General features: G+C 41.8%; 1 protein-coding gene across 10 annotated transcripts in view; it reads right to left on the bottom strand.

The window, feature by feature from the left end:
- Positions 1-5,535: 5,535 nt before the first annotated feature.
- ACSL1 (acyl-CoA synthetase long chain family member 1) overlaps positions 5,536-14,876 on the bottom strand; it is a 68,148-nt gene continuing 58,807 nt past the window's right edge. For 9 of the 10 annotated variants that reach the window (XM_074329837.2, XM_074329839.2, XM_074329842.2 and 6 more), the window contains exons 16-21: positions 14,754-14,842; positions 13,491-13,607; positions 8,818-8,961; positions 7,743-7,844; positions 7,566-7,637; positions 5,536-7,200 (exon numbers count right to left, since the gene is read on the bottom strand). In XM_074329837.2, coding sequence (XP_074185938.1) covers positions 7,060-7,200; positions 7,566-7,637; positions 7,743-7,844; positions 8,818-8,961; positions 13,491-13,607; positions 14,754-14,842 — 665 coding nt within the window. In that variant the 3' untranslated portion in view covers positions 5,536-7,059. The remainder of the gene's footprint in view (positions 7,201-7,565; positions 7,638-7,742; positions 7,845-8,817; positions 8,962-13,490; positions 13,608-14,753; positions 14,843-14,876) is intronic. The other variant, XM_019736133.3, reaches the window with a different exon arrangement.

Genomic DNA, 14,876 nt, shown 5'->3' on the forward strand with positions numbered 1-14,876 from the left:
GGGGCTGACACACTGGCAGGAGTGCAGCAGGGTGGAGGAAAGCAGTATCAGGGGTGTGGGAAAGCAAGAGACTCAAAAACAAATGTCCCTCTGAGTCGACACACGTTGCCTGATGCAGAATGTGAGCAAACTGGTTTCACACACACTTCATGTGTGTCCCACGTAGTGTGTGGTGTTTAAATACCCCTGTGGCTGGGCACCGCTGGCACTCCCATGACTCACCCTCCGATGTGAACAAGCCACCTGCAAAGCAGAAGCTTGTCTGGAGTTCTTGGGAAAGGGGGAGTGGGGGTGGGGGGGCGGGGGGGGAGATGCCGTAGCCTTAGTATTGGACGATTTTTGTTTGAGAAATTGGACAGCCAACCCCCGACCCCATTAAAAATCTCAGCAAAAGAGAGCGGCTAAGAATTTACATGCAAAATATTTGGGGGGTGGGGGGGAACAAAACTTCTGTTTCCCGCCAAGAACAGAATCCCTCCGTACCTGAAGTACAGTGATGAGAAGCAGAATTCATCCAGCAAGACTTCTACCATTTTCAGCAAGTCAGCGGTGGGAAGGAGTTAAAAGTCAAAGGGAAAATCTGGATTTCTTCTTCTGACAAATAATGGATAATAAATAAGGTGGATCAATTTCCACATCACCCACGTTGAGTGAAGTGAGTTCAGTACGAACACAGATTTGGGCATCTGCTCTAGGATACCGGGTGAGAGGACAGCTGGGGTGGCAGCATAGGGTTGCCCTCATGATCTCATACCTGCAGCTGAGGCAGCTCTGCTGAGAGAAGACGTGGAGGAGCTGTCTCTGGGCTGGGACGCTCACGAGGGTCCCCTTTCAGTCAGACTCAGGACCCACTCTACTTTCCATCATAAATACAGAAGGGGCTGGAGGCTGAGGAATGGGAGGGGCGCTCCAGGCCTGCTCAGCCTAACAGACCCCGGGCCCCCACCTCTCAAGGTGTTGCCAGAGCCTTCTGCCTCTGTCCACCTGCAGCCCAGCCACTGGGGACAGACTGGCAGGCTTTTTCCTGCGTGTGCTGCCGTGAAAAGAAACAAGCACTGGAAATCTGGAGAAAACACAAAAAGGAAATTCCAGGGCCCTGAGGCATTTACCACCTGGGACATGACGAATTGCAAACAGGTTTACGTATTTGCCATGGAAAGTATGGTTGCACCTGAGGACTGGCTAATTCAGAAAATGCATCCAATACAGTGATGGGGCACTCAGGGTACTCAGGGCACTGGGCACCACACCTTGGAGAGGAAGGGACAGCAAGACAGGCGCTCCAGGCACGGAGAGGCCCCGGAGTCAGAATACCCAGGTCAGTCCCTTTCTAGGACAGGTGAGCTGATCTTGGCAGGGCTGTTTTGTCGTCCATAACCAGGAGGAGTAGTTCAATGGAGAACAAAATAGAAGTATCCAGATAGAAACTCCCTAAGTTTTCTACCTCGGTCACCACGGATCTGCCGACATCTATCCCACATTCTCTATATCCCCTAGTGCTGTGATGGAGAAAGTACCCTCTCATCCTCTCTCAGGACAGCAGTCTTTCTCTCTCTCTCTCTCTCTCTCTCTCTCTCTCTCTCTCTCTCTCTCTCTCTCTCTCTCTCCCCCTCCCCTTCCCCCCACACCATTCTCATTGGCATAATATGCTCTAGTATCTCCCATTTTAAAAACCTCCACCACCAGCAAACAAAAACAAATCTCTCAACCTCCCATCTTTCTCCAGTTACCATCCATTTGTCTAGTCTCCTTCATGATAAAACTTCAAAAAAGAGCTGTCCACCCTTCTTCCTGACTTCCCAGTTCATGCCTCCACTTGCTTCAAACAGGCTTCTGGTCTCCTTACTCTGCTGGGCCACTATTGCCAAGGTTGCCCCCATTGCTGAATCCAGCAGCCGTCTCTCCATCTCCACCTTTTTCCACCTTTCAACAGCGTATGATGTAACTGACCCCTTCCTTTCCTTCCTGAAGCACTTTCCTCTCTTGGCGTCAGGGAGATCACATTCTTGGTTTCCCACCTTCCTGCACGGCAGGTAATTCTCAATTCCTGTTGCCAGCTCCTTCTTTTAACTCCTGTTCAAATATCAAGGACCCCCAGGCCTCTGTTAGGGCCCTCGCCTACTTCCTATCCAGGTTTCCTGGTTCCCCAGGTTACCTGATCGAGTCCCTTGGTCGATCAGGGGTTTTGTGAGAGTGAAATGAGAGCATAAGCACACAGCACAGCATACTGCCCACAGCAAATCCGCAATCCCTGTAGCTATTACCACCTCCATAATCGATGACTCCTAGAACTTTGAAGGGATCTCACGAACCTACCTTATGTCTATGACCCAGCTTTATACATATTTTCCTCCTAAAATAGAGTGGCTGGTTCTACCAAACTTTTGGTCCTTAATGGAGTTGGGATTACCAACATCACAGAGAGCTACTATATTTCATTTTTGATAAGCCAGACAGCCAGAATAAAATGCTGGGAAGTGGTATTTGCCCTGCTATAATAAAGAACAATTCTTAGATAGGAGTCTAAACCCTTTGTACTGAAGCTCAGAGGCAGAACTGCTGGCACAAAGAAACAATGCAATGCAATGACACATTTTGTCAGGAAGTTCACTGCTGAAGGTACAAAAGAAGAAACCTCCGCAGCATGATGTTGAGAACATAGTGTCGAGCTAGACTGCTTGGCTCCAGTTGTGTCTGGATACATGACATTGATTAAATTATTTGTGTGCTTCCATTTCCTCGTCTGGAACATGGGGACAACAGCAGCATTTGGCTCAAAGGGTTGTAAACATAAAATGGGTCATCTGTGTAAAATGCTAAGAATAGTGTCTGGCAGGCGACAATACTCAAAACATTTCCGTTATCAGTATTATTGTAAGTAATCTAAAAGTTGGGAATGGGGCAAAAACATGTACCTACCAAATGCCAAATATACTTAAAAACAAACTGCATTTCCGAGTTTGGATACAGAGTGAGGGTGTGTGATAGCGGGGGCCAGCAGGGAGCAGCGAGGTGAGCTCGGAGGGCATCAGGGCTACTACTGCTGGATTGGCACTTCCTGCCCGGGCCTCCAGGCTCAGGCTCTGCCGGGTGAGGCTTCAGGGCAGTTACTGAAAGGAACTTAGCACACAGAGGCCTGGATAGAAGAAAGGACTGCCTCATTTCTAGTCAACCAGATTTCTTCTCTTCTGTTCTGGCTGGAGAGCTGGGTTTGAGACAGAGACCACTGGGCTTTTGAGGTGAAGTTTGGATCTGTGGGATTGAGGACCATTGTGCATCTACTATTGCTGAACAGGCATTGACCGCAAACAGTGCACCAGGAAAGTTAAAACTCCAAAAGTGTGTAGGGATTAATATTCATAATACATAAAGAACTCTGATAGCTCAATAACAAACAACAACCCAATTTTTCAAAATAGGCAAAGGACTCAAATAGACCTTTCTCCAAAGAAGATACACAGTTATTAAGGAAATGCAAATCAAAACCACAATAACATACTACTGCACACCCATTAGGACGGCTATTATAAAAAACAAAACAAAACAACAACAGAAACCAAGACCAGTGAGGATGTGGAGAAATTAGAACCCTTGTGCATTGCTGATGTAAAATGGTGCAGCGATGTAGAAAACAACATGGCAGTTCCTCAAAAAATTAAACACAGAATTACTCTATGCAATTCTACTTCTGGATATATACACAAAAGAAATGAAAGCAGGGACTAAAACACGTATTTGTCCACCCATGTTCAAAGCAGCATTATTCACACTAGTTAAAAGATGGGAACAACCCAAATGTCTATCAACAGATGAGTGGATAAACAAAATGTGGCACATACATATACTGGAGTATTATTCAGCCTTCAAAAAGGAAATTCTGACATATGCTACAACATGGAAGAACCTTGAGGGCATTCTGCTAAGCGAAATAAACCAGACACTAAAGGACAAATACTGCATGATTACACTTATGTGAAATACCTAGAGGAGTCAAATTCATAGAGACAGAAAGTAGAATTTCATTATCAGGGGCTGGGGAAGAACGAATGGGAGTTAGTGTTTAACGGGTAGAGTTTTAGTTTTGTAAGATGAAAGAAGCTCTGTGGATGGGTGGTGGTGATGGGTGCATGACGGGAACGCACTTCACGCCACTGAAATGCACGCTGACAAATGATTAAGATGGTAAACTGTACGTGTATTTTGTTGTTAAGTTTTTTTAAAAAAGAAAAACCTGTGTTTATGTCAACCTCATTACAAAGAGCAGCTTTGTTCAAAATTCCAAGTATTTGTCCAAACAAGATTTATTTAATGAATAGCTACTAGTTTCTATGTGCTGTGTTCAGTGCTAAGAAAGGGAAAAAGAAAAGTGATACCTACTCTCAAGAAGCTCACACTTCAAAGGGAAGAGAGGAAGGAAAAGGTAAGCTAAAACGAGATAAAAATCTTAAGAACTAAAATTAAAGGGCAGAGGTGCCGGCTCGGTGGCTCAGGCAGCTGGAGCTCCGTGCTCCTAACTCCGAAGGCTGCCGGTTTGATTCCCTCATGGGCCAGTGGGCTCTCAACCACCAGGTTGCCAGTTTGATTCCTTGATTCCCACAAGGGATGGTGGTCAGCACCCCCTGCAACTAAGATTGAACATGGCACCTTGAGCTGAGCTGCCTCCCGGATGGCTCAGCTGGTTGGAGCGCATCCTCTCAACCACAAGGTTGCTGGTTCGACTCCTGCAAGGGATGGTGGGCTGTGCCCCCTGCAACTAGCAACAGCAACTGGACCTGGAGCTGAACTGTGCCCTCCACAACTAAGATTGAAAGGACAACAACTTGACTTGGAAAAAAAAAGTCCCGGAAATACATACTGTTCCCGATAAAGTCCTGTTCCCCCTCCCCAATAAAATATTTTAAAAAAAAAAAAGCCCCCCATGAATACAGCTCTTTAAAAAAAAATTTTTTTTAAATAAAAGGGCAGAATGCATTGGTAGCGTTACCAGAGATGCGTGCACAGGGCTTGAGCTTTAGAGAAAGAAACCAAACATCACACCAAACGCAAGATTTAAGGGAAGGAGGGAGGAAGAGTGATTTAAACACAACAGGCTGTATAAGGAATTGGGGGTTAATGAACACCTTTGGAAAAGAAAATCTTTAAAATGACAGTGTAGAATAGGGATAGAGGAAAAAGAAAAAGGTGGCTGCTCTTAGACCGCTTCCAAACAAGTTAGTTCCATATAAGACAATAACTAACATACACAGAATTAAATTCACCACAGAACCACCAACTACAGCCAATGTCTCCAGAAACGTCATTTTCCAGCAAAGAATGTGCATTTTCAAGAGTACCCATATTATTCACACCATAATTTTCTTCTCCACAGGACAGTGGGACTGTTGCCACACAGCCTGTCAGCTCGGCAGCATTAGAGGAAGAAGACCTGGGAAGGAGCCAACGGGGCGGCGCCGAGGGCCACGCCAGCTCTTTGCTTGTGTCATCAAAGGCTGACCTGCATAGTACAGCTGACGTGAACAGAGAGGCTTCACTCACTTGAAATGCAGAAATATTTATTTTGGTTTCCTTCATTGTTTTTGGAAATTCTGTTTTGGTTTATAAAACATAGAAATAGCCAACACTTAAAGCAAACATTCAAAACCCCAATGTGACAAATTATTGACTTTTGTGCAATTAAGGATACACACATGAAGTTAGGCTACCAGATAGTGTTACTACAATGACAATTCTTTAGTGCAAACCTGTTGTGCTTGTGTAATACATGTACTTTCACACACCCACAAACAATTGCTTTAAATGTATAAATGACAACTTAATTCAGTCACATGTGGCAAAGGCTTGCAATAAAGTGAAATGCTGCTAATTTCCCAAATTAACGTTTTAAAAAACCCCTTGAGAAGTTCATCCCAGGAAATGAGTTTTCCAGATTTCTACATCCGAGTATTTTGGCTTGTCAAACACATTTCATTAGAAATCAGGTAGCATGATGATAGAAGAGTGTTTGTTTATTACTGTCCATTGCAATAAGTACCCAAGTCTATCTACTCCCTTAATCTTTTTAAAGACATGCCTTGCCTGAGAGTTTATTATGGGGGAAAAAAGCCAGTTAATCACAAGATGAACCTTTGATATGAAAACCACATTAAAAATCCGTTGGCCATCACACACACAGAGTGACTGGTTCAGTGAAGATAAAGTGGACAGTTATTTAGGCGTCACAGTTGAGCATGGTCTTTCTAGGTAATTATTTCCTTCTTAAAATGCTTGTCTTCACTGTAGAGTAGTCTAAGGCAGATTTTTTCATAGCCCCTGGGAAGGGATGGAGGGAGGAATCAGGTCTGCAGAGAAGGGTCCGAGAGCATTCTGTTATGGGGGGGCCAGAATCCATTCGCTCTGGCAAGCGGCCATTCATCTGAGACTCAATATATCTACGCTGTTCTGGGTTGGTCTGTCCTTTGCTTCACTGGGAACCTTCTTCTGCAACAGGAACAATAGGGGACTGTGGAGAAGAGCAGGGCTTTCAGAACTCTTTAACAGAAATGGGGAAGAGAAGGTGGCAGGGATTAAAAAAAAAAAAAAAAAACACCTCTGGTCCACTTGTGACATTCTCCAGCCGGGATAGTTCTTAAGGGACAGTTTCCCTCCAGTGCACTGTACTCTTCAGAGCAGCAGACAACTGCAGAATTTGCAGTGAGCAGCAGACATCTCAGAAATAGCAAAGTTCTAATCTCTTGGTTAGAAAAACAGGGAGACAGAAGGTTTCACACCTGTCTTTTTAACTGAGGAAGTCACAAATAACTTAGCACATTTATAGTTTCCCCTTTACAATTTTTAAGGCTCATTTTGGAAATTGTATATCACCAGATACATGGTCTGCAACACAAGGTGACTGTAAGGCAGTGTTCCATTTCCTCTAATATTCCTATGACAAGAACCCCAAACGCACAAGTCACACATGGACGGTCCCTTCCCTATGCTTGCTGTCGTCAAAATTACCAACGTGAAGACCATCAGAAGATTGAGGAGGTGTGTGGTTTCTTCTGAACTTTCTTCCTCCCATTAAACTTTGATAGTGGAATAAAGTTCATCTATCTGTGACCTGAAATAATTCCGAAGTTCTGGCCTTTTAGCTTTCATTGTTGGGGTCAGAAGGCCGTTGCTGACGGAGAATAATTCAGTGTGGAGAACAATGCCTTTGACCTGAAAATAAACAAGGTTATTAAAGGAAGAAAGAGGATAGATGCAACTGAAGTCTAAAAAGCACTTAAGCTGCCCAAAGGGATAAAGACCCTTATGCAAAACCATCCTCTCACCTCAGGCCCAGCTGCATTCTCTCAACAAAGGCAGTGGCTTATTAGGATAGGATTCAGGACTGTATCCTGACCTCCAGGAAAAGAGAATCCACACCCTTGGTGAAAGAAATCCCTTCCCTTGCCAAACCATTCCATTATTTATTCCTCATGGATTTCTTTAGGTCATCTCATCCTCTTCTATAATCTACTCATAAAAAAATCGAGTCAAAAACTTGTTTTGCAGGAATTCATGCACTTTCACAAAAGTCTTACCTGTTCAAATGGTTTGAGGCCAGACTCCTTCCCAAGTCTCAACATGTCTTCTAGGATACATTTTTTGACATCCTAATAAGGTAAGAGAAATAAGATGTTTCCTGAGTTGGAGGCCCCTGCACTTTGCACTTAATGCAAAGTGCAGATACAGAAGGAGACTGCACACGAGAACCTGACCTTGTTTCTGCACAGCTCTTCAAAGGAGCCTTCAAATCCTCTCTTTCGGGCCCAGTGACACAATGTCTCCACATCTGGTACCACAATTGCTATGAGAAATGCCTTTAACACAGACAAATGAGTTATTACATGGTTTGTTCCAGATGTTCTAGAACCTTTATTATTATACATCACAGACCCCCTGGGAGAAACTGATGAAAGTTATAGATTCTGTCTTCAGGACATATTACCAGGCCCAGGAGTCCACTGAGCCCAGGTTAAGAACACCGGGCTCTAAACTATAGACAGCAACAGGAATTTTGCAATAAATGTCTTACAAGAACCACTGAGAATCAAAATCTAACACAATCCTAATTTTTATTTATACTTATGTATACTTTTCCAAAAGTAAAACAGAGTCAAATAAGCAAATACGGTGACAGATATTGAATAAATAAACAAATACACAAGTAATACATTTAAAAAATTCAAAGGCATGGTAAGAGCCTAGGTCAAGAAAAACAGGCCCACTTTCTTATAAGAAAATATTCTTCTAACGTTATTTATAAATCTCAAGATTTATAAAAAGATTAACCTTCAGGAAAACCGACCCCATTCTCTCCCTTGTCACCATCTGTCCAACATTTTGGCAAATAGATATTTCACTACAATATTGTCCTGTTTCAACTTTAAGTATATGTTGGCTCGCAACCACCGTTTTCTCAAAAATGACTGAGGAGGCATATCATAAATAAGTTGGGTTTAATATGGTTGAAAATTCTAAACTTTCTTATAGTCCGTATATCAATATTATCCCCACATAATTAAATTAGAAGCATATTTTACCCATTCCCTGGTATCTTTAGCTACCCTCCCTTGGTATACCAGACGACTGTGGGTAAAATTAAAAAAATACGGAAATTAAAGAGAAAACACTTTTCTGGATAAGAAATGCCACGCAGCAAGTAACATTCCAGCATGTCAAAAATGAAAGTCAATTCACACCCATCGAAAACTTTCTATTGCATTTAAAGTCCCCGGAGAACCCCACTCCCCACGCCTGCGCATCAGATCTCACAGCTCAGAAAGCACCTACCTGCAAGCTCTCTCCGTGGACAAACACCTGAGCAACAGGTTCACTTCGCTGGTAGACATTTTCAATCTTTTCAGGTGCTATGTATTCTCCTTGTGCCAGTTTAAATATATGCTTTTTCCTGTCGATAATCTTCAAGGTACCATTCTGTTTATAAGAGGGGAGGGGACTGTGAGTGGGGCCATGGCTGCTGTCCGCCCAGGATCGATCACATACAGCACAGGGATTTTTTATGCACTATCATTTAATCCTAATAACGATGCCTGGCAGGGCCAGTTGTGATCCCATTTGACAGAGAGGGAAACCAAGGCTTAGAGAGATTAGGTAACTTGACCAAGGCCATTGAGCCAAGTAGGGAGACCGAAGGGAATCCGGAGACCAAAGGGAATCCAGAGCCCATGTCCATCCTGCTTCACCTCTTTGCTTGCTACCTTCAGTTTAGCAAGCTTCATGTAGTCTCGTATCTGAATCAGGGAAACACATACATGCCTCTCCTGCTGAGCCAAGTTCCTTGAGAGCAGAGATACAGACCTACCCTCCCACAGTGCTCTGCACAGGGTAAAGACTCGGTAAATGTTTACTACACAAAGGCAGGATTTCAGTTTCTTTATCACTGTTTCAGGGTGGGGGAGGGACAGGGCACTAGTGGCCCTTTGGGAAAGTTCTGTCAGCCACCCACACAACTGTGGGGATGCTAGAATCTCTGGACCAGACCAGCCAAATGCTACTCGTGACCACGTCTGGTAACCAAACCCCAACCCAGCTTTCAACCAATCACCACCCACGGACATACTCATGCTTCTAAAAGTCTTCTGTTGGAAAGTTTGTAGGTTCTCTCATTCTACACCAGTTCTCCTTCATTTTCAAGAGTTTCAGACTGAGATCCAGAGAGATTATGAGATGTGCTCATTAGAACCAGAGTCAGAATGAGAACTGATACTTAATCCCTCCTGAACATGGAAAAAGGAACTTAATTTATTTCTAAATAGCTTGGGTATTCTGAAATCTGAATTACTTGGGGGAGGGAGGACATTTTTCCAATCAATATAAACTTCAGAGTATTAAGCACCTTACATCAATAAGAATCGAACTACACAATAGAAATTACATTAGTGATTTTAGTGCTTGCATTTAAACATAGTAACAACTTTAAAAAGCAGTGGTTGTTACACATCAAGCAAAATTGGCCAAACCTCTGGGTGTGGCTTCTTGCCCGAGCCTCTCGCTCCTAGGATGGCCTCTGGAATTTCTATATAGTAAATTCAAATGAGGTGGTCTAATCCATGAAGTATTTATCCTATTTTAAACCAGATGACAAACCTAGGAAACACATGTATTTACAAATTCCTGCCCATTTTACACTCCTGGCACTTTACCTTGTTTAACTAAGGTAGCAATATCAAGGCACAGCACTGATATATAAAAATCCAGTCTCTATTACCCATTCTCCTCAAACTATTGCAAAAAATCCAGAAGGAGGGAAGGCTCCCAAACCCTTTTTATGAGGCCACTATCACCCTGATCCCAAAATCAGACAAAGACATTACAAAAAAAGAAAACTACAGGTCTATATCCCTAATGAACATAGATAAAAAATCCTCAACAAAATATTAGAAAACAGAATTCAGCAATACGTTAAAAAGATCATACACCACGATCAAGTGGGATGCCTTCCTTTTATGCAAGGTTGGTTCAATATTCACAAATCAATTAATGTGATACACTACATTAACAAAATGAAAAATAAAAATCATATGGTCATATCAATATATGCAGAAAAAGCATTTGACAAAATCCAGCCGCCATTTATGATAAAAACTCTTAAGAAAGCGGGAATAGAGGAATCATATCTCAACATAATAAAGGCCATATATGATAAACCCACAGCTAACATCATACTCAGTGGGGAAAAGCTAAAACCATTCCCCTTACGATCAGGAACAAGATGAGGTTGCCTACTTTCTCCACTTTTATTCAACATAGTTCTGGACGTTCTAGTCACAGCAATCAGAGAAGAAAAAGAAATAAAAGGCATCCAAATTGGTAAGGAGGAAGTAAAATTGTCATTATATGCAAATGACATGATACTATATATAGAGAACCTCAAAGACTCCACCAAAAAAATATTAGAAGTGAAAAATGAATTTAGTAAAGTAGCAGGACACAAAATTAATATTCAGAAATCAGTTGCATTTGTATACACCAATAATAAACTATCAGAAGGAGAAATTAAGAAAACAGTTCCATTTACAATTGCTTCAAAAACTATAAAATACTTAGGAATAAATTTAGCCAAAGAGTAAAAGACCTGTACTCAGAAAATTATAAGACACTGAAGAGAGAAATTAAAGAAGATACAAATAAATGGAAACACATACCATGCTCATGGATAGGAAGAATTAATATAGTTAAAATAGTCCACCCATAATATAGTCCATCCATACTGCCTAAGGCAATATACAGATTCAACGAAATTCCTATCAAACTACCAAGGACATTTTTCACATAAATAAAACACATAATCCTAAAATTTTTATGGAACCATAAAAGACCCTGAATAGCCATGGAAACTTGAGAAATAAGAACAAAGTGGGAGGTGTCACGATACCTGACATCAAACCATACTACAAGGCTGTAGTAATCGAAACAGCATGGTACTGGCATAAAAACAGCATGGTACTGGCATAAAAATAGATCAATGGAACAGAATAGCGAGCCCAGAAATAAATCCATGCCTATATGGTCATTTAATCCGTGACAATGGAAGCAAGAATTTACATTGGGGTAAAGATAATCTATTCAATAAATGGTGCTGGGAAACCTGGACAGACACATGCAAAAAAATGAAGCTGGACCACCTCCTTACACCATATACAAGAATAAATTCAAAATGGATTAAAGACTTAAATGTAAGATCTGAAACCATAAAACTCCTAGAAGAAAATATAGGAAGAAAATTTGCAGACGTTACCTTTAATAATATTTTTACTGATATATCCCCTTGGGCGAGGGAAGTAAGAGAAAAAATAAACATATGGGACTACATCAAACTAAAAAGTTTTTTCACAGCAAAGGAAACCATCAATAAAACAAAAAAAGCATTCCACTGAATGGGAGAAGATATTTGTCAATGATACATCTGATAAGGGGTTAACATCCAAAATTTATGAAAAATTCATTCAACTCAACACCAAAAAAACCCAAACAACCCAACTGAAAAATGGGCAGAAGACATGAAGAGACATTTTTCTAAAGAGGATATACAGATAGCAAACAGACATATGAAAAAATGCTCAACCTCACTCATCATTAGAGAAATGCAAATAAAAACCACAATGAGGTATCACCTCACCCCACTCAGAATCATCAATTAATCAGGCTATCATCAATAAATCGACAAACAAGTGCTGGTGAAGATGTGGAGAAAAGGGTTCCCTCATGCACTGCTGGTGGGATTGCAAATTGGTGCAGCCACTATGGAAAACAGTATGGAGGTATCTCAAAAAACTAGAAATGGAACTACCTTATGACCCAGCAGTTCCACTCTTTGGTATCTATCCAGAGAAATCCAAAACACTAATTTGAAAATATTTATGTACCCCTGTGTTTATTGCAGCGCTCTTCACAATAGCCAAGACATGGAAACAACCGAAATGCCCATCAGTAGACGACTGAATTAAGAAACTGTGGTACATTTATACAATGGAGTATTACTCAGCCATAAAGAAGAATGAAATCTTACCATTTGCAACGATATGGATGGACCTAGAAAACATTATGCTAAGTGAAATAAGTCAGATTCAGAAAGATAAATCCCATATGATCTCACGTACATGTGGAATATAAAGAATAGAATGAACAAACTAATCAGAAACAGTCTCAGAGATATAGACAAAAAACTGAGGGTTGCTAGATGGGAGGAGGGTGGGGAATGAGGGAGAAGGTGAGGGGATTAGACAGCACAATTGGTAACCACAAAACTGCCACGGGGATACGAAAGTCAATTTGAGGAATATAATCAACAATGTTGTAAAGATTTTGTAAGGTATTTGATGCATACTTGTCTTATTAGGGAGACCACTTCATGGATGGTGTAGGTGCCTGACCCACTGCACTGTACACCTGAAGCTGAATAACAATGAATGTCAACTATAATTTTATATATATATATAGATAGATATAGATATATACTTATATCTATATCTATATATATGATCACAGGATGTGGAGCACAGCATAAGGAACAGAGTCAGTGGAATTGTAACAGCTATATACGATGTCAGATGGGTAGTTGATTAGGGGAGGGGGTTATCACTTTGTGAGGGGTGTAGATGTCTAACTACTACATTTTCTTTTTTGTACACCTGAAACTAGTAAGAAAAAAAAAAATGCAGTCTCTCTGGATTTCAAATGGGAAGCAGCAACCAGAATTGATGTCAAACATCAAAATAAAACATACTTTTTACAGTTAAGGTGGAAATCCTACACAAATATGCTAAGAGTATAAACCTGTTCCCTACAGGAAATGGAAACGTCTCCACCACAGCACTCAACAAAGAGAAGGGGAAGAGAAAGGTCAGGGTGCCACTGCCATGTGGCAAATGTACAGCAAATGGGATATTTTCTTCCCTACAGTGGAATAAAAGTATTTGTGAACAGGGGAGGCAACCACTTACTGGTAACCATTTTCCAATGTCCCCTGTGTGTAACCAGCCATCTTTATCCAGAGCTTCTGCTGTTTTTGCTGGATCCTTCAAGTAGCCTTGAAATACATTTGGCCCTTTCACACACACCTGAAGGGAAAGAGATCAGGGCTTGAGTTAGGGTGGGAATTGGAGGAGGGGGGTCAAAAGGTACAAACTTCCACTTATAAGACAGATAAGTACCCGGGATGTAATGACTAGAGTTAACACTGCTGTATCAGACATTTGAAAGTTGTGAGAGATCCTAAGAGCTCTCATCACAACGAAAAAAACATTTTTTCTTTTTTTTTTGGTATCTTTATGAGGTGATGGTAATCATTTTGCAATTATGTGTAAGTCAACTCATTATGCTGTGTACACCTTAAACTTATACCGGGTTGTGTGTCAATTACATCTCAATGAAATTAGGAGGGGAAATCATCTGTTAACAGAGAAAACTGGTGTGTGCATGTGTGTGTCCCATCCTTTAGCAAGAAGCCCTGAATTCCATGATCCAGAGGGAGCTCCCAGAGTCCCAATGGAATCTTGGTGGCACCTCCCATGCCTGCCCCTGTTTCCCGTTCTCTTTCTTTTAAATTCACCAACCCATTTTATTTTTATTTTTTAAAATTTTGTTGGATAACAGTGTGTTTTTTCCCCAGAACCCATCAGCTCCAAGTCAAGTCGTTGTCCTTCAATCTAGTTGTGGAGGGCGCAGCTCACTGACCCATGTGGGAATTGAACTGGCAACCTTGTTGTTAAGAGCACACACACTAACCAACTGAGCTAACCAGCCACCCTCCTGCTTCCCTTTCTTAATGACCTTATCTGCAGTCAACTTGTGGGGCTAATGCTTGCTCTAGGTTCTCGAAAACTGCTGGGAAGCCCCCAAGGGGATGAAATCCCTTTGAAGTAATTAGGCTTTCCTTACACTAGGTAGCTCACTAATAGGTGTCCAGGGCAATTAGCAGACAGGAGCTCTGCCCAGGCCTCAGGCCACTGGGGCCTTTGCATGCTCTTGGGCCCAAGTCCCTGTTGCGTGTGACAGAAGTGGCCTTCCTCCTACACACTCCCTGAGAGCTAAATATAAATGTACCTTCAAAAAGAAGTGTGTTTGACTCCAGGGTCACCAATAAAATCAAGCTCGATGGCTCAAAGGCTTTATGGGACACTATGCTGGGAAATGCACTGCACTTTTCATGGCCAGATTTAGAGGCAACGGCAATGACAATGACTGACTGACGGGACCTCACTCACCTCGCCCTCGCCCTTGGCAGCCATGTAGTTCATTTCTTCCACATCAACAAGTTTTATGAAATTACAAGGCATCGGGGCACCAACATGGCCTGTATGTGAAATAAAAGAATGGTCACTCCTAAT

This window comes from Rhinolophus sinicus, chromosome 16, assembly GCF_057876585.1.
Source record: "Rhinolophus sinicus isolate RSI-liver-muscle chromosome 16, RSI-T2T, whole genome shotgun sequence".
Classification (NCBI taxonomy): domain Eukaryota; kingdom Metazoa; phylum Chordata; class Mammalia; order Chiroptera; family Rhinolophidae; genus Rhinolophus; species Rhinolophus sinicus.